This window comes from Lissotriton helveticus, chromosome 11 (genome assembly GCF_964261635.1).
Source record: "Lissotriton helveticus chromosome 11, aLisHel1.1, whole genome shotgun sequence".
NCBI lineage: Eukaryota > Metazoa > Chordata > Amphibia > Caudata > Salamandridae > Lissotriton > Lissotriton helveticus.
In genome coordinates, this window is record NC_136072.1 from 805,497,988 (window position 1) to 805,520,500 (window position 22,513).

The 22,513-nt window shown below is 45.5% G+C and overlaps 1 protein-coding gene across 7 annotated transcripts in view; it reads right to left on the reverse strand.

Annotated features, from left to right (window-relative positions):
* The window catches only part of PAX8 (paired box 8), a 124,168-nt gene that overhangs the window by 39,162 nt on the left and 62,493 nt on the right, over positions 1-22,513 (reverse strand). For 4 of the 7 annotated variants that reach the window (XM_078666853.1, XM_078666852.1, XM_078666850.1 and 1 more), the window contains exons 3-5: positions 3,158-3,323; positions 795-995; positions 65-153 (exon numbers count right to left, since the gene is read on the reverse strand). In XM_078666853.1, the coding sequence (XP_078522979.1) occupies positions 65-153; positions 795-995; positions 3,158-3,323 (456 nt within the window). The remainder of the gene's footprint in view (positions 1-64; positions 154-794; positions 996-3,157; positions 3,324-22,513) is intronic. The other 3 variants (XM_078666854.1, XM_078666851.1, XM_078666849.1) reach the window with 1 other exon arrangement.

The window sequence follows — 22,513 nt, forward strand, 5'->3', positions numbered from 1 at the left end:
GGCCCTGGAACAAGAACCAATATCATAACCTATCTGAAAACCCACTGCTGCGTGAGTCACTTACTCAGATTGTGACCAGGACTGAGACCCTTGGAGCCCACGCAGTTTTCCATCGGCAGGTTAAAGGGCTGTTGCACCTTTGTGCGAATTATCCTAAGGTCAAAAATACAAGAGGAAAAGGAATATTAATTGTTACATATCAAGAAAGTTGAACTCTCTAATTGCATGCATTAAGAAAAGTTATTCTTATGGTTTGTACACATAATTAGTGTTTTATATCTCTTTGAATCTACTGTGACGATTTGACCTGTATTTCACGTGCAATGATGTGTTGGTCTCTGTGTATCCAAGGCTTTGAGAAGTTGCTTTGTGTTACGTCATAATGCCTGGTTGATCTGTGTTTGCATTTACCAGGGGGTGATTGCTTATGTTTTTTAACATGCTGAGACTTTTGTCTATGTTTACTTATGCTATGAGAGATTGACGTGTCTGCATATGTCATGAGTGCCGTCATAAGTTGGTCTTCATATTTGCATTTCAAGATGGTTGATCTCTGTTTTCACATGCTTGAGGCTTTGGGCCGATTGTGCATATGATATTAATGTGTTGTCTATGATGGTTTGCACAATGAGTGGTTGATTTGTTTGCACTTGTCTTGAGGGCTTGATAACTGAGTTTGCCTGTGCTGTGAGTGAAGTACCTGCATTTCCAAAGGTCATGCATGCCTCATATGTGCTTCATTTGGTGTAATGGGTTGATAACTAGATTTGGGCACCACTGCCTCCATCTCTGACCTGTTGATTGAGCTGACGCTGGGCACAGTGTCATTATCGCAGACCCCTTCCGCCAGCAGTCGGTCTCGGATCTCCCACGCGAACATGGTTGGATTCTGCCGTTTGTAGTCCCCAATCTTCTCCACAACTTTAGGGGTTGCCACCTTTGGCTTGGAACCACCAATCACGCCTGGCCGTATACTTCCAGTCTCGTAGTACCTACTCCAATAGAGAAAAGAGTATCATACTCAGTACAGAACCCTCCATGGGCAGGATAGGTTTGAATGCCCTCGGAAACTCAAGTGGAACATCAGATGTGAAAGAAAGAGTCACTACAGCATTTAAGGCATGCAAGTCTGTGTAAGGCTGCACTTCAGGGAGTACCCTGGTTTGGGGCACCAATCATTTGATATGAGTGTCAAAGAGCCTCCCCAATACAATTTCTCTCAGAGACTCATAGTGGCATAACTGGGTATTTTCAGCATTTCCTTTCATACCCTTAATGTTATCTGTAAATATTATTTTATCAGCATTTCAATAATATTACCACGGTTTATTCGTATTTTTTAATAGTCCCAGTGGTTTACTAACTATCATGTATTAGTCTCCTAGGAAAAGATTGACCATCACCTCTCCAATCTCATAGCACTCTCTTAGCAATTGTGCAAACAAATAGAAGTATCTCCCCGGCGCTAGTATTTGTTTAGCAGTAGTGTAATTGCTTAGTATTCTTGTAGCAGTGGTACTAAGCATGACTTGAGTGTGAGCTAAATGTAGACAGAGAACTCATTTTAATATTAAAAATTTGCTACACCGAATAAGTGCAGCACAAATGCCTGGCCATTTCAAGGAGATCTTGTGATAATCCCCCCACCCCCCCCCGAATATTTTTTTTAAGCAGGACAAGTTATTAATTGTACACGCAATGTCTTATATGTAACGGCAAAGAGCTGAAAGTGTAACAGACAAGTCTAAAAAGTATTACTCCAAATCTTCAGGATTTCGCATTATTTCTCTAACACAACAGTTCATATATATACCGAGTTAAAAATAATGTGCTGTTGAAGGGCTACATTTTTTGTTGCATGAACTGGGAAAACCTCAGTCTACATAGCACTGAAAGGAGGCCATTGGTCTATAAACTACCAAGAGTTTTCCCTGTATCTCATCTAGCCAGTCCAGCCAGACTGCTAAGGCCGTCATTGCCGGTGGCCTGGTTTTTGATGCAATTATTCTTACATCAATAAAATCTGACACTGAGGTACGGCGCAATTTATTGGATGTAATATTTTTGCTTTTTACGAGTTTACTCATGAACTGGAGCTTTGCATGCTTACCACAACAAAATCCTCATGTCCCAGTAACTGTTTGGCATTTTTCTACCTTTAAATCCAGGCAATTTGACCTCCCAAAATGTAACGAGGCATTCATGCATACCAGGTGTAATAAAAGAGCAAAAATCATAACTAATATGTGCGGTAACAGGTGTTACCATACACATCAGTAATTATCGCCCCACTTGTCATGAAGGCCTCAGTGCCAGACAGTCTCATTATAGATGCAGTAATCATTATAGCAATACTCTTAATAGTTCAGTACTCTGTTGCTTCTGAACTGGGTTTTGTGCTAAACAAAAACATCACAAAAACATCACATACACATGAGTAGATAAACGATCTTTTGGCAGTTCTAGTTTATTCTTACAAGTTTCCTAGTACACTTAGTACCTGTTACACTATTGTGTAATAGGACGGTTCTCTCTTTTAATGTGCAGAGACTCTTCACTCGTAAAGATACTACTCGTAAATTCCTTAGGGAATACCCAAAAACGTTAAACTTACACAAAAGTGTACGTTGACCTTTGTGATTGAGGCTCTTAGTAGTCTTTTAAGCAGGGACGGACACTGGGTACCACAACCGGCCCTGGAAAAGTGCTCTGTCGCCCCCCCCCACCCCCCTCCCCACTGGGGGAGGGGGGGGGGGGTTAGAGGTCCCGCCAAGCTCTTTGCCGGGGATGGTTTTCGGCCGATTTTGGTACAGGGCCGATTTTGCAGCTATGCTGCAAAAATGACCCTGTAACAAAATCGGCCCCCTGGGGCCCAAAACTGCCCCCCACCCGTGCGGCGCACTGGGGAATTGCCCGGTGCCCGCTATGGCCAGTCCGGCCCTGCTTTTAAGACTTTGTTAGTTCTCTACTCCTTTCTTAGCAGCTATTATAATCTCTTAGGAGTATCTAGTGAGTCTCCTAACACCTAACTAGTGTTATAAATCCTTTAGCAGTTCCCTGAGAGTTTTGATACTTTTCTAATACATTTTGACACTCTAAGGTAGTATTTTGGTAGGGTTCTGGTACACCTAACTAGGGTCTAGTATTCGTCTCTTACCTGCCCAGTATTTTGCTGACACAGCCGTGGCTGACTCGAAGTTGGCGCGAGATGTCGCACGGCCGCACACCCTGGTGTGCCAGGTCTACTATACGCTGCCGGACCACTTCTGGAAGGGGGCGTCCATTCACAAAGGCCCCTCCCAGCTGGTTCAAACCCCCATGACCTATGAAAAATGGCCAAGATTAAGACTAGTGTTAGCGTAGATTTGATTACCAGTCACATCTGAGTGTAGCAGAGGCTGCTGGACATGGAGGACACATTGTATGAAACAGATAACATTAGAGATAGCTGAGATTCACCATGTATTGTTGAAACCTATGGTACAAAAGCAGTGCCAGGCATAGCTTGTTGCCCACGTACACAGATGACAGCTTGGATATACCAGATGTGCTGGGCATAGCTACCCAGGTGTGTCTGGTGCATAAAATAGACAAGCAATGTAGCAGTTATTTGAGATTGACCAGGCATAAATGCCACATAGAATAGACAAGCAGTGTTACAGGAAGCTGACATTACCCAGGTAAGAACAACAGGGAGGATAGACAAGCAATGTAACAGTTAATTGGGATTGTCCAGGCATCAATGCTACACAGGATAGACAAGAAATGCTACAGGAAGCTTACTTTACCCAGAGAAGAACAACAGGCAGGATAGACAAGCAATAGTAGAGGTAGCTGGGTTTACCAAGACATAGGGGATGCATAGGATACATAAGCAGGGGAAGAGCTAGCTAAAACCTCCCAGGTAGAGTCAGCGCATAGGATACAGTGGACATGCTACACATAGCTAAGATTACCTCGGTGCGTAAGCATAACATATATGAGCACTGCTGGAGATAGCTGTGATTACAAAGAAATACAACTGATACATATGAATGATGCATAGGTTAGACAAGCAATGCTAGAGATAGGAGGGCTTACCCGGGGACGATTGACACATAGGATAGGCAAGCAGTGCTACAGGTAGCTGGGATAACCCAGGTACGATTGACACATAGGACAGATAAGAAGTGCTAGACGTAGCTGGGATTACCTAGGTGTGATTGATATATGGGACAGACAAGAAGTGCTAGACGTAGCTGGGTCTACCCAGGTGTGATTGACACATCCAATATACAAGCCATGCTAGAGGTAACTGGGATACCCAGGTACGGATATTGCATAGGATACACAAACAGTGCTAGAGGTAGCTAAGATTGCCTAGATACACAAGATAGACGTGAGGTGCTATAGGTAGCTTGGATGACCCAGGTACCATTGACACATAGGACAGACAAGCAGTAGAAGCAGTAGCTGGGGTTAGCCATAGCATAGACAAGCCATACTAGAGGTAACTTGGACTGCCCAGGCATGGGTGTATAGGATAGACAAACTGTGGTGGAGGTAGCTGGGACTGCCCAGCTATGAATGACACGTAGCATGGACAAGCCGTGGTAGAGGTAACTGGGATTGCCCAGGTATGGGTGCATAGTATAGACAAACTGTGGTGGAGGTAGCTGGGTTCCCTAGGTACGAATGGCACATAGGATAGATAAGCAGTACTAGAGTTAGCTGGGCTACCCAGGTACGAATGGCACATAGGCTAGATAAGCAGTACTAGAGGTAGCTGGGTTACCCAGGTACGGATGACACATAAGATGGTGAACACCCATTACAACGCCGGCAACACTACACATGGCTTTACGTCGCATGCATTACAACGCAAGCGACGTTACCACACATACACATTGCGACGTGTACCATTACATCGCATCCGCTTTTAAAACGCATGTGATGTAATGGCGCCGGAGCAGAGATGGCAATACTGGAACCGGGAGCAGAGACGGCGACGCTGGAGAGGAACCACGAGTAGTGTTGTAGTGTATAGTAGTGCTTAGGGCTTAGGGTTTAGGGTAGTGTCAGGGGGTCGTGGTATATGGTAGTGTTTTAGGGAAGGGGGTTGTAATGTAGGATAGTCTACTGTTTTGTACTGTAGGGTAGTGCTGTGGAGTGTGTGTTATTTAGGATACTGTGTTAGTGTTTGGGGGTTATTTTGCATTATAAATACATGCGGGGAAATGGGGTCCGTTGTAAAGGCATTTAGTATGCATTTCAAAGGAAATGCGAACTAATGCCATCCATTGTAAAAACATGCATTGTGACGGTACATGCGAACTAAAAACCGCGTTGTAAAGGCACGCGCTGTCTTGGTTTGCGATGTATCGTCATACATCCCATAGGATACATAAGCAGTACTAGAGGTAGCTTGGTTACCCAGGTACGAATGACACATAGGATAGGAAGGATGCTAAGGGCTGTGATGCAATTTCAACACATTAATTGCATGGAACGTAATTTTAATTAATGCATCAATTTTAAATAAAGTCCACTAATTCCAACATCCCCAATAAGAACATTTCTCCATATCCCCTGCTTGCCCCTCTTCCACCCCCAGGAAGTGACTGATTCTAGTTATGAGAATGAACCTAAAATAAAATTTGAGGGCAGGTGGACTGCGCTAGGTGGATCCCTTGATCCCAGTCCTTGATACTCCAGACACACAGGCCCTACATAGTCCTACTCAGTACTGGTTATCCACCTGTTTCGGGCACAATTTAACACATTTAGTGAGTTTGTCTTCTGCATGTACAGGGTACTTCAGTTCCTTGGTAAAATAAAGTTTTACCATCTGTCTCCTGAGATCCCCGGATTGCCAACTCCTACTCCAAAATTACACTGTGTCATTTAGGGTTGCGAAACTCATACTTCAATATCAAAACATCCCCGATTCGCACAGTTAGATTCTACATAGGATTTGCTGTTTATAAAACCCCACTGGGTCACCTTTGTAATTTCACCAAGACACCTTGAACTTCAGGAGATGCGGTCTTATATATAAATAGCATATGAAACTTGGCACAATACTCTGTGTACAATATCTAGTTGGAGCTCTACAATTGGGTTAGATACTCCAGATGGGTTCTCCAGAACTGTACTTACTATGAATGTCCTCCAGAACTGAAAATAATTCTCAGTGGACTCGGTACGCCAGACGTGTCTGCCAGAACTCTACTCAATACTCTAGATGTGGCCAGTACTGGACACGGCCTCCAGTACTGGCCACATAACTCTATTGATGGTCTCCAGAGATAAAGATAAAACTCCTAATGTGGCCTCTAGCAGTGGACACATTTGTGTACTTAAGATCTGCACAATCTGTCTCCTGCAGAATTTGACGATGTATGTCAAGTGATCTACGGATGTGTGCACAATGTCCCATATAAGGCCTACCGATGTGGAGACAATTCCCCGTGCAGTCAATCCAAGTGAGCATGATCTTTGAGGCAAGGCTTCCAGAATTGGAGACGATTAATACAGAACATAGTCCTACAAGACAAGGTATCTAGAAGTGCGCACAACCCTTCAGACACTGAGTTGCTGTTGATGGCTATGACGGATAAAGAGCCCCCTTCCATTGTACTCAGATTACACATATCTACAGCACTGAACTTCATCCAAAAAGATTTGTGGTTGGAGCCCTTCATGCTGCTTGAAAATAATTTGGTGTCTATGTGAGGGTGTCAATGGCTATGGGTGGGAGAGTGGATGAGACAGGCAGAGGTGGTTGGGCCAAAAACGTGTGGTAAATGTATTAGTTTGAACGGTCATTCTATAATTAAAGTTTGACAGTTTCGGTTGAACTTCAAATCCAAATTTCTACATTCATTTTGTTCATTCTATTCCACACCTTGGTTCCTTTCAGCCAGGGTACAAGTCGGTGTGCACGCAGGTTTGTTGGCATCTACATACTCTTACCACCCTGCCAAGAAATTGGGCCCCTGAAAAATACTGAACTTGTCCTGGTGTCAGGCGCGCAACACCCATTGGGCTCACGGGGCTTTAGCCCCCCCCCACCCCCCCCACCACACCTTGGCCCCCCCCCGTTGTGTGTGTCAGCCCAGGCTTTGCGGCCTGGCGACAATCTAATTGCAACCGCACCCGAGTACTTAACAAGTCTTTAAAAGACCATTTACTTGTAAATTAGGCTTTTGTTGTGTTTTCACCCCTTCTTACAGCCACTCTGTCTATGGTTGGAAGAATATGCCCCTCTTGAAATATTTTTCAGCCCCCCCTCCCCGAAATTTGGCTCTAGTTGCCCGCCTGCCTGCTGTAATTTTCAGACACTGGTACACATATAGCAGGTCCTGCATGTTTGCTTTCGTTTCAGATGGCAAGGGGGCTTTATTATTTTAAATACCAGTTGGGCCCAAAACAAAAGCTGAATTTAAAGGGGCATCAGGCCTTCTTTTGTTTAAAACTCCTGGTTGGGAGATATGTGGAGCCTCGGAACTAGATGCATGTGCAATAGAGGGGAAACAAAGGCACGCAGCTTGTCGTTATTTCACTTATACTTACGAGAGATATGCTTTTGACTTTTTTAGTCCCTGTAAATAAGAGATATGCATGCACTGTAAGAATGTCAGATGTGATGGTCTGTCCCAATATTTACTCAAATAACAATTTAAATACCACTATTTTGTATGATATCTTTTCTAGTGCTACTCGTCCCAATGTAGGCTGTCTTTACACTTTACACCACATGTACACTTTATACATTGACAATAAATCATGTGTGTAAATTAGTGTACAGGCTGTGTTAAATAAAACAGCGAGGGTTACATGGTGTAGGAGTCAAATGCCTATCATAGCTCACTGAGCTCTATTAGAAGGTTTACAATTTATGAACTGAAAGTAACAAAAGGATTGTTAAAAGCAGTGACCCATTTACCTGACTACATAAAATACAAATCTGTCATCTGCATGTTACATGGTGTGTTTTATATGAGATATATTAACCCCCCTACGTTGATTCAAAACTGGGACTAGAAAAGACACAGGTCTCCAGCAAATGAGGTAACCCTTAGTTATCTTACCATTATTATTATTCCCTGAAATGTATTGGGAACACAAAGATCTGTGAAGCAGGTGCCTTAACCCCATTAGATATTTTAAAAGGCAGACTTTGCAACCAATTAAGCTGAACAGATTAACAACTAGGTTTCTCCTTGGTGCCAATCATTTGTTCCAGAGTTTTAAAGACTTAGGGCCAGATGTAGGACACCAAATACCGGTCGGTAACGGCCGATTTTGGCCGTTACCGACCGGTATTTGGTGTTTGACATGTAGGGGGCCTTATATTTACAGAATCGGTATATTTACCGATTCGGTAAATTTACCGATTCTGTAAAATACCGATTCGGTAAATTTACCGAATCGGTAAATCCAGATGTAGGTGGCACTTCAAACAGTGCAACAGGCCATTACCGATTCGTTATTTACCATGTAATACAATTGCAAGGTAAATAACGAATTTGTGTGTACATGCACATCTGTGCATGTACACCTGTGCTAAGGGCATGCATGTGTGTCACATGGCACACAAGCCAAAATCAGGGGTGCAACAGGGTGTCAAAGTGACACCCTGTTCCCCTTGCAAAATCGGTAATTTTACCGAATCGGTATTTACCGATTCGGTAATTGACATTGATTCCTATGGGCCTGTAGGCCCATAGGAATCAATGGCAATTACCGAATCGGTAAATACTGATTAGGTAATTACCGAATCATACAGATTCGGTAAAAATTACCGATTTTTTTTACCTACATCTGATTTACCGAACCTAGAATACCGAATCGGTAAAATTCGGTATTCTAGAGTCGGTAAATCAGATTTACCTACATCTGGGCTTTAATGTATAAATTGAGGCCTAGATGTAGAGTTGGGGTTTCGTTACTTTTTTTGGCACAACCCCCATGCAAAATCACATTTGTTAAATATTGTAATGTGCTCAAATATATTAATGATAAACCTGCTGAACAAACTCATGAGTGAGGTCTTAAGAGCTGATGTCACTTCCTCTGAGGTCATGGGTTGTGATGCCACGCGCCATGATGTCACCTGCATACCCCAACTTGGTAAGTCCCCCACTTCTTTCTTTCAGCCCTGCCATCAAATTCAGTGCCAAGGGTCTTTCTCTCTTCCTTCTGTTCTGCGTCCTCCACCATTAGTCGACCCTTCCTATGTTGACTTATCCTCTATCCACATAGACTGTCCCCTCGCCCATTAGCCGCTCTCCCGTACCCTTCGCCTCCTTCCTACCCCTCCCTGTGTTCCGTAGCTTCCCTCCTCTCCGGTTCAGTTTACGGCGCCCTGATTGCCTTGGCTCGCACCCCCGCCCCACCCGTGCCCCCCTCACGGGCACATCCAATTCCGCGGTTATTTCTGTAATGGCGTCGAGACCATTAAAGCTAATTTGTTCATCCCCCTCATCTCCATTTATTTTTCCCCGGTTGGTATTAGAAAAGCCCCCACCCCTCCCTTCCACTGACTTTGTGTGTATGCCCCCCTCCTCAGCCCATTGTACCAGGCAGCCTCTCTGCCCCCCGCCAGCCCCAACCCCCAGGCCACTAGGGCGCTCATCCCGAACCCTCTGCGTCCTTTCAGTGATGGCCTCCAATCCCCGCCTCCATTCAGAATTTGTTCAGCCGTGGCGGGAATTAAACGGGGATTGGGCGGAGGCGGGAGACGCAAAGAGGGGGGCTTCGCTCTTTGGGGAGCAGATGAAGTGCAGTCCGTTCATCTCCTGGCACTACAATGGGCGCCGGAAATTGCTAGAACTTTAGCTAACGGTATTGTGGCATTTAAGCCATACATGAATCAGGAGGCGGAAGTGTATACGTGTATCACTCCCAGCCTCACCTCATTTCCCAATACAGCTAGAGGGCAGAATGGAGTCACAGGGAACTGAAAATATGGCAGGATTGTAATTCTCCATAGCTGATTGGGCTGGGACACTGTCAATCACATGACACCGGGCGAGCTGAGATCAAGGTTGACAAGCAAATGCTTGTGGCCTTGCAAAGGTGCCACCCAAAGGAGACATTAGCCCAGGCAGTGGCCATTGGAGAAGTTCGCTTTTTTAAAAAAAAATCTGTGGCGCTCTGTACTCTGAATGTATACTCAAAAACATAAGGGCCTCCAAAGCATCCAAGGAATTCTCAATGGCCACCCATTACATTTTACTAGTCCTGTATTAGAAAGTATCTCCAAAAACTTTTGAACTCCAATAATAGCTTCATTTGAATAAACTACACCTGCAGTCTTGGGAGAACAGTGCGGGCGGGAATAGGCGAAGGGTCCCCACTACCTACTCAAAGATGCAACACAAAAGCATTCTAATTTATACCACAGAAAAGCAAAGGCGTCAAATGAATAAAATGATAGTAGAAGTGACATCGAGCACTTTTTGACCTCAGTGACACTGACAACCCAGGGTGACCTCATGTCCCTCCTTATGCACCTTGTCACCTGTGAAGGGCTATGGGAAAGGAAGGTAATGAAATGTAAAGAAAATATAAAGGTTGAACAAATTCTTGTTTATTGTTTTGTTCCTAACACTGCTTTCATGACCCCTAAATGAGGGAGTTTTCATCTAAAATAACAGCCTCCACCAACACCTCTGCTAGGGTCCTCAAAATTCACCTCCTCCATTCAACCATTCACTCTGAACAGCTCTCTACCCTTCCTCCCGTATTTCCCAAAGAGTTCAATCCATTCTTACATCTGCAACCCATCAAGTGCGACATTCGAGCTCTTCAAGCCTCAAACCATTAAACCACCAGCCTTTATGTCTAGTGTCTTGTCCAGCCTTACGTCACTCTTCAATCACTCTTAACCATTCCTTGGACTTGGGCACTGACACAAAGTGTTTCAAATCTCCATTAACTTTCGCCTCTAGCCCAGTGTTTACCAGTCGATCACACCATGCTACTCTAAGCCCTTGTAACCCTTGGTGTCACTGACTCAGCCCTCTTATGGTTCTCGTCTTTTTCCTATGAATGTTCACTCGCCATCTCTTCAACTCCTCCCTCTCCTTACCAACTCCTTTACACATCAGTGTCCCCCAAGACCCAGTCCTGGGTCCTTCTCATTTCACCCTGTACACCACCTCTCTCAGTGACATCCTCTTCGCTTACGGATTCTCTTATCATCTACGTGTAAATAAGTCCCACAACTCATAGATCGCAACCTTCACCCCACCTCACAGCAGTACACCATCTGCTCACTCGTGGTGAATGCGACAAAAATAGATGTGATCTGTTTTCCGGCAGCATTTACTCCTACCTGTCTACTCTCTCCCACTCCCCCACAGTGGCTTGTCCTTCAGGAACTTTGACCTTCAGCATCATCGGCCAGATATATCTGAATGCTCTTCACCACCCTCTGCTAATGCCATGGAAACCAAGTGATGGAGCAAGGATTCGCATGAAAAGCGACTTGCTTGTAATCAAGAACCTCGAATAACGTTAACGAATTAACCAATATGTTTGTCTTACTAATTTGTCCCTTTTTCTTCATTACTGGGTATCCGAGTGAAGCTTGCTTATGTGTTTTCTAAACCTAATACGCTTGCAAATAAAATGGCTGCTGCTACGCGGGAATTTCTACTGCGCATGCGTCTGTCATACCCACGTGACATGACGTACTCGCAGCTTTGGAGGGAATCTGTTGCTTCTGCGCACTATAGCTAATATGGCTGCTCTGTGTTCTCCCATGCGAGAAGCTTGCACTGCTGCTTTTGCTAAGCTGTTTGTTCTGCTTAATCCTAAGGCTATAGTTTATTATAAAGTAATGGGTATAGTGTAGAGATTCATGGTATACAGTGTATTCATTTATTCTGTGTTCTAAAACTGTTTCTTTTCCATTTCATGTTGCACTTTGAAACTTGGCCTGTTGTATAACACTGTACTCCATCTTGATTGAAACTGCGCCTGCGCGAGATCCGCAAGTCTCCAGAGCAGTGACCTTTGGACTTTAGCAAAGGAGCTGACTGACTGAGAAGATGCTCCTGGGAACCTCACCTAATGAACTCTGGAAAAATACAATGTATTTGTGAATAGAACATCCATTGTTTTACGAGTTGAAGACTTCATGAGAACCTGAACTTGATGGGCGTGAACATAAATTTGAATAGGAGATGGCAAAATTCGAAATATTAGGTGGTGTGATGACCTGTCCTCTTCTTTTGTCCAATCAAAATTGAGGATTCTTACCCTTGCAACATTGGGGGGTGGTACACTGACCTGGAAAATAGTATAACTAGCCTAGGTTTAGCTAGAGAAATTGTCCGACTTGTCCGAATAGCTGAATTGTCACTGACCCAACGCACTCAATAGGTGACTAAGAGCAGAGGGCTGCGGAGCACTCTGTCAGACAGACTCGCTGACCCAATCGGGGTTCGGGGAAGGTGAAGTGCTGGCGAAGCACTTTGCTGGTACATACTGTAACCCAGTCGGGGTTTTGGCTGATTCCTTGCAGAGAGGGAGTAGTGCAGGCGTTGCAACTAAACTGTGGGTGCTGGTCTTAATCCTTGGTGGTCCTGTCCGGATCCAAATCTGGTCTACCCTGTCCTGATTTCCATACTGCACCTGCTGGCCTACTGGCAACTGCACTCTTTGGGGTTCTTCTGTCCTTTCAACTGACCCGTGGCCAGGGTTGGTCTTCACACCATTCTAGGTAAATATAAATCTGTGTGGGTAATTGTCATTATAAATTGCGTCCTTTTCCTTACCCTCCCTAATTTGCCAAAGTTCTGATTGCATATGTTCCCATTCTTACCCTTCCCTTAGTAACTGAAATCTGCGTTTTATTGATCTATTAGCGTGTTCCATTTTCTTACCCTCCCGTTTAGCGGAATGTCAAATGGCTTATGATTGACTAAGTAACGTCCTATTTCTCTACCCTCCATTAAAATTAATTAGGTTTGATTATTCGATTATTAGTGTGTTCCTTTTTCCTACCTTCCCTATAGTCATATGCTAAAATAGGTTTGTAATTGCATATTATTGTTCCTTTTTTCCCTACCTTTTTTGATAATTGCTTAAACTGTATTCTCTAGTATGTTCCATTTCTTTACCCTCCTTTAGTTAAATTGGAAAATCTGTTTCTCAAAATAGCATGTTCCTTGTTTTCCTTCCCTTTAATTCAAACTTGCTAAATGGTTGGCATAATATTTCTTTTGCATAGCTATACACTGTTTCTGATATTGGTTATTGATAGTTTAATTGCTTTTAATGTGTGGCTTATGACTTCTGATGATGATTAGATACGAGTCTGTGGTTATTATATGAGTGCAAATGTTATGGTATTGTTGACTGTTTGCCTATCTTTACAACCAACTCCCTGATCCATTGTGGTCATAGGTACCAGTGACAAGGATTGGTAAGTCAATAGTATAGGAATCAGTAGTATTAAAATAGACTGGTAGTAGAGTGTAGGTTACCCTATTGAGTAAATAGTGGTAAATTGAATTATGGGCCCAGGTGAGTATTGATAAAATTGTAGTCGGGTGACCTGCGCGCTCTATCAGTATATATCAATGCTTAGCTATCTGTAAGATACACCCCAAACTGGCCCTTTCACACAGCCAAGGCATTGAGCAATGTACGTATATGGTGTTTATATTACCCGAACCTAGCCAGAAGGCAGCGGAGTACATGGTCAAAGATAAACTTAAGGCCAAAGAGTAAAAGGAGAGGAATCTGGGTGGGTGATGTAGTGTGCTTTGAACAGGTTAGATTTAAACTGTTTCCTAGATTGGAGCAGCATTGGGGTGGTCCTGGTAGAGAGGGGAATGTTGGTCCAAAGATCCTGTGTGCATAGATGGAAAAAGCCTGTTGTCTTGCTTTTTTCCTATTTTACACTTCTCAGTATACAGTCTGATGGTGTCCCGGCTGTGGGTGTGCCTGGAACCACCAGAGATGGTGAGCTTCTCTACAAGGTAAAAATAAGTGCTTGTCAGGCTTTATAAATGATGCAGCTGATTTTGAGGATGGTTTGGGCCAGCAAGGGGAGCCAATGGAGTTCCATCAGGAAGTAGGTGATGTGATTATATTTCCTCAGGTCCAGGAGGAGAAGTGCTGTAGAAAGCGTGTAGGATGCCGCTAAAGGTGCCACTGAGCCCATCTTGGAGACCGTGGAGTAGGGCATTACCACCAACCATATGCGAGTACAGGGTTAAACAGCAGTTCTGGAGTTGCTTTCTAGAGAAATAGTTTGACTATCTTAAGAAGGGAGAGCTGGTACCAGACTTTCCTTATTTCGGCAGAGTCTTTGAAGAATTGGTTACTGTCCACAGTGAATCCAAGAGACTTAGCATTCAGTGAAGTTGGGGTTTAAAGCCATAAAGATGCATGCCATTGAGCCAGAATTGTGTTGTATCTTGATTATTGTTCTTGTTAATCAATATGAAATCCTGAAGTGAACCCTGCAGAGCTCTAAACCTGCATCTCCTCATACATGATTCCAGTGCTTCCACATCCCTTCATCCGAGCTCAGCCCTCCCCAGGTCTAGACAACAAGTGCCCTCACCAGAAAACAACATTAGATGGAATCAGTAATGCATAGGGTTGTGTCAGCCTAGGTCATGTCGTTCGGTGGCAGGAGACTGTCAAGGCCTCAGCCTTACCCTGATGATGACGTTCCTGTGTCTCCACAGGCCTTAGCTCTCCAAGAAAAAATGGAATTTGCAATTAGCAGTCCTCCTAATTTACCTAACGTCCGACTCTCTCTGTCCAGCACTAACCTCTACAGATAAATACAATGAACCCACAGGTCTGTATGTGCCTGTATTCCTCTCGAGTGGTATCTTAGGAACACAGCTCTGGAACAGGGAACAATCAGACTGATCAAGGAACTGAGAATGCTTCAATAGGTCAAAAAAGTTAATCATAGCACCATCCCCACAAAACCAGTGAGAACACACACAGACCAGAACTCTAGGGAATGAAACAGCTGAAGGTGGTGAAGAAAAGTTAGCTGGTTATGGCATACACTTTTCTATATATACAATGCACAAAATATCCATGCAGACATAGATGGTGTCTGGGTGCCCAATACTTGCGTGATGTAAGGTAGAATGTGTGAATGTCTGAACCACGGCAGTTGGAGCTCACAAAAAACACCACCTATCTTAACGGTCAAATGGGCACTGTGGGAGCATCATCACATGCCAGTCTTTGTGGATCATTGGATCGACCTCCCAGTTGCATGTTATGAGGGAAGACAATCCGACCCAACCTCAACATCTCACAACAGTGTGAGTACAATCAAGAACGTGAGGACTCTGTCAGATGCACTACAACCCAATGACAAATCTAGGGGTGTAGCATGCATTCTTCATCTCCCCATAATCACACAGTTGGTGATAAGTGGAAAAGGCAGCCTATCCACACAGACCTCTGCGATAACCTATAACTAAACATTTGCAGTTACTGCGAGAAGGAGCAACTAGAGGATAAGAGCATACAACTATCTACGAAGCCACAAACCACAAGACCAATAAAGACAAAAAACAATGATAAATAGGAACTGTTTGAAATTGAATTATTAATTGAGGTAGGTGACTACCTACCTCACGGAATAATCACAACCCTTTTCAGGGTAAACCCTTACAGTCACTTAATTAACCTGAGTGAGCCCAAACCCTGGTAGCTATGGCACAGAGCAGACAGGCTTAACTTAGTGCAATGTGTAAAGTATTTATGTAGCACCAAAACAGTAATAAAGTCAAAATGCAAAACAATAAAAATGTGAAACTGATTTAGAAAAATAGAGTGAAATTTAATAAACCAAATGACACCAACATGACAATTATCCAATAATGACCACATGGCGACTATTGCTGCCAAGTGAACTCTTAAAGAGGATGAGCTAAGGTTCTTCTCCAGCAAGTGCGTCAGGTACCTTAGCACTGTGGAGTCCCTCTTCATTTTATTGTGGAGTCTTTCCTGTCTGCACCATATAGTGAATCTTTTCCATTTCGCAATGTAGCACTTCCGAGTGCTGGGCCTTCGTGCCTCCCGAAGTACCCTCAGGGTGCTTTTTGGTAGTCTAAAATGTGCGAACTCTATGTCCTCAGGAGCCACGCTACTAGGCTCATGCTCTCTGGCTCTGGATGTAGTACCTCCCCGTTCTGCATGGAGAGTAGGTCTTTCCTCCTGCTGAATCTGTGGGGTGCACGCTGTGTCATCTCCATGATCTGCGAGTACCATGTCTGCCTCGCCCACTGTGGTGCGACCAGTATCAGTGTCATGTTGCTCGCTCTGCACTTGCTCAGCACTCTGTGCATCAGTGGTATCGGGGGAAAGGCGTAAGCAAATGTCCTTGACCAATCTATCCATAGGGCATTCCACAGTGACCACTCCTCGGGCTGCCTGGATGCGAAGTTTTGGCATTTTGCATTCTGGCGTGTGGCAAACAGGTCTACCGATGGTGTCCCCCATCTGTCGAACAGGTACCTTGTCTCCTGAGCATTGAGCTCCCACTCGTGGGATGCCGATGTCTGCCTGCTGAGCCAATCGGCTTGTATGTTGTCCTTCCCTGGTAGGTGTATGGCTAGCAGGTCTATCTTGAGAGGGATGGCCCATCTCCATATCTCCTGCGCCAGCGTTGAAAGCGGGGCTGACTGTGTGCCCCCCTGCTTGTTGATGTAGAACATCGCAGTGGTGTTGTCTGTTTGTATCAATACCTTGTGTTTGTACAGTCTTGTTTGAAAGGCTTTCAGCGCAAGGAAGATTGTCTTCAGTTCTAGATAATTGATGTGCTTTGCCGCATCTGTTGGCGTCCACAGTCCCCTCACCTTGAGCTCCTCCATGTGAGCGCCCCATCCCTTCAGGGATGCGTCTGTGGTGATGGTCACTGTTGGCGTTGGGGGCGTTAGAGGCTTTCCCTTTGTTATGTTCTCCATGGTCCACCATGCCATCTCCTTCTGCACTGCGTGCGTTACAACCACTAGATCCTCCCAACCGCCTGTAGCTTGTGACCATTGCTCCTGTAGCCATTCTTGAATGGGTCTCATGTGGAGTCGTACATTTGGTACCAGGTGGATGCATGATGCCATCATGCCCATGATCTTGCTCGCAGTCCTCACTGTCCGAGCTTGTCCCTTCCGGTAGTGGCGAGTTTCCTTCACCAGCACCCTCGCCCTCTTCTCGCTGGGGAACACCTTGCCCTGCAAGGTGTTGATCTGTGCTCCCAACAAGATCTTGACCTGTTCCGGCTCCATTGATGATTTCTTCCAATGGATGGAGAACCCCAGGCTTATGAGCGTGCTCGTCACTGTATGTGCGTGCTGTTTGCATTTCTGGTATGAGTTTGCTTTCACCAGCCAGTCGTCCAGGTAAGGGTATACGTGTATTCCTTGCCTTCGTAGGTGCGCTGCGACTGCTGCGAGGCACTTTGTGAAAACTCTTGGTGCTGATTTTAGTCCGAAGGCCAGTGTCGTGAACTGGTAGTGGCTTTCTCCAATGGTGAACCTGAGCATGTGTTTGTGCTTTCTGTTCATTGGGATGTGCAGGTAGGCGTCTTTGAGGTCTATTGTGACCATGAAGTCCCCGGTCTGCAATTGTGGGAGAACCTCTTGCAGGGAGGTCATTTTGAATTTTTGCGTTCTTATGAACTTGTTCAGGAACCGTAAGTCCAGAATGGGTCTCATTGTCTCGTCTACCTTTGGTACCAGGAAGTACGTTGAGTATATTCCTGTGTTTCTTTCCTTGAAGGGTACCCGTTCTATGGCCTGCTTCCGCAGGAGTTCCTTTGCCTCCTCCTGAAGACACTGCAGCTGCTTGCTTGCTAGTGTTTTTCTTTTTGGTTTTCTGCTTGTTGGCCTCCCCTCCAACTCTATGCAGTATGCGAATTGGATAATGTTGAGGATCCATTTGTCTGATGTGATTTCTCTCCACTCTCGGAGGTAAAATCTTAATCTTCCTCCCACTGGTGTCATGTGGTCGTAGGTGTCTAGTTTGTCTTGACCCATCTGTACGTGCTGCCCCCTGGGATCTTTTTTGTGGGCGGGCATACGGAGTTTTTTGAAGTCACTTAGAGGTGGGCTGCTGCCCCCCTCTTCTATTTTGTCCCCGTCCATTTCTCCCTCGAAAGGACTGGCCTCTTTGTTGGTACTGCCAGGACTGCTTCTGTTGACCATGCTGAGCCTGCAAGTCTGCCTGGTGCGTTTGCTGGAAAGCCTGGTGTGATGTACCTGGCTGGTTTCCGCCTCTCCCGCCGGGCCTCCGTGACGGGGTGCCCCTCTTGTTCCCTCTGAACTGCAATGCTCCCATGGATCTTGCTGTTTCGTTATCTTTTTTCAGTTGACTGAGCGTTTCATCAACTGTTGTTCCGAAAAGCGTGTTGCCGTTGAACGGTGTGTTCAGGATGCTGTGTTGCACCTCCGGTTTGAAACCTGAGATCCTGAGCCAGGCGTGCCTCCTTTCCGTGACGCCCATCATCATGAGCCTGCTGGCGGTGTCTGCCCCATCCAGGGCCGTCTTAAGGCAAGAATTTGCCGCGTTTTCCCCCTCTTCAATCAGCTTTTCGGCCTTCTGCCTGGCATCCTGGGGCAGGTCCTTCACCAACTGCCCCAGCCCCTCCATGATCTGGTACATGTGCCTGTTTATCAGGGCGTTGGAATTAGCCATGCACCAGTGGGTCGCGGCATTCCGTTCGATCCTTCTGCCCACCAGATCCATCCTTTTGCTCTCCTTATCCGGTGGCGGGCCCGAGGTAGTGGGTACGTTAGCCCTCCTCCTTGCTGTGGCCATGATAATGGAGTCTGCGGAGACCGTGCCCTGAATGTAGGCCGGGTCCTTTGTGGAATGCTTGTACTTCTTCTCAGTTCTGGGAGTTACTGCCTTGCATGTTGCGGGCTCCCTGAATGCTTCCTTCCCCTGAGCCAGGACGCTTTCGAGCATTGGAAGGAACTGGCTCCTCGTTTGTGTTGGGAGCAATGTTTCTAGAAGGAAGTCTGCTTTCTGCTTCTCTTCGTCGAGCTTGAGCTTGAAAGCTGCTGCGGCAGATTGTATCACCGAGTTGTAGGCCCCGATGTCGTCCGGCGGCGAGGGCCTCGAGGGGTAAGTGTCGACCACCTCCTCCGGGCTGTCGGTGTCGACATCTATGTAATCTAACTCCTGTAGGTCAGAGGGTGCCGACTCTGTGTCCGTCCTGCTTTCCTCTTCCTCCCCATAGTTGTAAGTATCGTAGGGATTCTCGTACTCCTCCTGGTCGTCGATCACCTCGACGTCCTGGTCTTGTTTCTCGGCGACTTCGGCGATCTCATCCTCCTCCTCGACCGCCTCCACCACCGGTGGCTTGGTCTTGTGAGGGATCGTGAAGGCTTTCATCTTTGCATCGAAATCTTTCTTCCGCTGCATGATGTTCTCCATTTCGGCCTCGAGGCGCCTTCTCTTCTTCTCCATCTCGGCCGCGTGTTCCGCGTCGGATGGGTCGGCTGTTCTTTTCGGCGGATGGCTCGTCGCCGTGCCTTTCGGTGTCGAAGTTTTCGACGTCGACGTCGAATCGGATTTTGGGTCTCTGGTCGTCGTTGTCAGTTTTGGGTCTTTCTCCCTCGGCGTCGATCGATCCTTTTCGGGGACGATTTTCGACGTTTTCTGCTGATCAGCAGCTCTCGGCGCCGGGGACTCCTTCTCGGAGGATCCGCTGGGCCTGGGAGTAGTCGCGGACGCCGCCTTTTTTGGCGTCGGCGCTTTCGGGGTCTTGCCCTCGATTTTTCTAGACTCAGAGTCTCTCGGGTTCTTGGGGGCCGAAGAGTCTCCTACCTTGTCAGAAGTCTTCGTGTAATCGGTCTCTACGACCGTGTAGCTGTCGTCTTCGGTGGCAGCGTTGTCTTCTTCCTCGGAGGACAACCCCAGCTCGTAGAGGGACGGAGTCGGGGCCTTCCCCTGCAGGGTGGCGTGTGCTACCCTCTGCCTCTCTCTCACACGAAGGGTCTTCGGGGCGAAGGCGGAACAGGTGTTGCAGTCTCCGCTTTCGTGGTTCACCGGTAGGCAAAGGTTGCATACCGGGTGTTGGTCCTTCTGCGCGTACTTGTGGTGGCAGTTACGGCAGAACTTGAACGGCGTGTTGTCCATCATCGAGCGTCCAGGGCCTCTCTGGTCGCGTGTTCGTCGACGGTCGTCGATGATCTCGATGAAAAACGCCTTCTCCTTGCTGAATTTTCGTCGATGAAGTCCCCTGGAGTCTTCAGATGACTTCTCCTCGTCTTTTCTGTATTTTCTTTCTTCTTTCTCCAAAAATGTCTGGAGCCCAAACGGGAACGATCCAGACCCGACCGCGGAAAAAAAGAATCTGAAGATGGCGCCCAAGAGTGGGAGCTTCCGCAGGAAGCATGCCGACGTCACCGGAAATACACCCAAGGGGGTGTGACGCCGACGCCCACCAGGGCTAAGAAAAAAAAAAAAAAACAAAGAAAAGACTACGAATCCGGACCCAACCACAAGACCGCGGAATAATGCACAGCATAGTGAATACAGAAAGATTCACGCTGCAAAACCCTGGTAGCTATGGCACAGAGCAGACAGGCTTAACTTAGTGCAATGTGTAAAGTATTTATGTAGCACCAAAACAGTAATAAAGTCAAAATGCAAAACAATAAAAATCTGAAACTGATTTAGAAAAATAGAGTGAATTTTAATAAACCAAATGACACCAACATGACAATTATCCAATAAGGGGAACCAAATATATGATTTTAAAAATTTTTAAGTAGGAATAGTGCCAAGAATCATAAAGTGCCAATGATAGTCAATGGCAGCAGTGGTACAGGACCAGGGCGCAACCTGACGCTGACCACTACGAAGTGCTGGTTAGATGCACCAACTTGGTTCGTCCTTTGTTAAAGATTTTCCTTCTGACTTTACTCCTTTAAATCCCAATCCACTGCAGATGCACATCAGGACCTCAGGGGAGGCACTTAGAGACTCACAGGGTGTCATGTAGTGGTCAAACCCAGTTCTGGTACAGTGGCTCTGCCATATTTATGACTGGCATGAGGTAGTGGGTGGGAATGACTCCAGGGCAAGCCCTAACCAATGGAATAAAAGTTCTCTGCACCAACTCCCCCCCCCCTTGCTCATTTTGAAGATGGCGGAAGTCTTCAACTGCATTAAACGTGTGTTCTGAGGGCTGAGTGTGTGTGTAGGGAGTGTACTATGGAAATCCTAGAGTCCTCCCACATCTAGAAATGAAATCTAGTTTTGGGCAGTCACTGTACCCCCAACAAGCCCAGAGACAAAAGTCTGGTAGATCAAAGTAGGGTTTTCCAGAAACAGGCAGTGGATATACAAGAATGATCTTGAATCCTGTTCTCGTCTATTGAAGTGCGCTCCAAGTGTTAAATATAAAACCCAGCAAACCTGTCAAGGAAGATTTGATATTCAACCAGGATTTGACACGATACTCACAGCCCCACTATCCTTATTCTCTCCGGTTCAGACGGGCCATTTCTGACCATTCAGTTCAGTCCATTGTTTGCTATTGGGAAGCATTTGACTCCTATGCATACCTATTCATATGCTAATTACTGGCTGCTGGGAGTGGGAGAGCAAATGCACATTCAGTCCCCAGAGGCTTTAGGCAGGGATAAAGTAACTTTCTAAAATAACTTTTCCCTTAATATTGATCAAAAATCCAACTTCACCATTGAATTGGCTTTTATCAACTATTACAAATAGTTGCTTAGTTAGTTTTTTGGCTGTTTACTAACAAAAAGTAGCATTATTCAATGTAATATGATAACCCAATGTTTTCCTATGGAACAGTCAGCCTTGTAACAGTGAAAACAACTTTGGGGACATTTTTTAACTGTGACATTAAAGTCCTACATGTCCTATTTTTATATACCATTCACCATGGCTTACAGGCAATAAGGCCTACATTGGAGTGACATAAATATTTTAAAGGAAGGCTTTGACCTGTCAAAAGGGGTTATTTTGAAAAGTCAAATTTGCTGTGTGGAATTGCAACCGCAAGTCTATAAATGGTAGGCTTGCAGTCATTTTTGCACTGTCAATGTAGTGGGTGGCATAGTGGGTAATGCAGTCCACCAGTGACATTTAATTTACATGCCTTGGGTACACTTTGTACCATAGACTTGGGGCTTATAGGTAAGTTAAATATGCCAATAAGGAATATCTCAATTTTACCATGTTGAAAAGAGGATCAAAAACGCGTTATCACTGGTTAGCAGGGGTAAAGCGTAGAGATTACTACAGCCAGCAAAAATATGGGGTCCATCAAAAGGCAAAAAAACATCTGGGGTGACCCTGCAGAAGGGGAAATGTCCTAAAGAGACAGATATATTCAGAACGAAACAGCACAATTAAACTAGGGGTACAAAAACACCCATACAGGTTGAGGCAGAGGGCCAAGAGACGTGATTCATTATAGAAACACCCTTCCTTTAGACTTTAAAACTCCAAACAAAAAGGGCAATTTAAAACATTATTATGTTGTGCTATATGA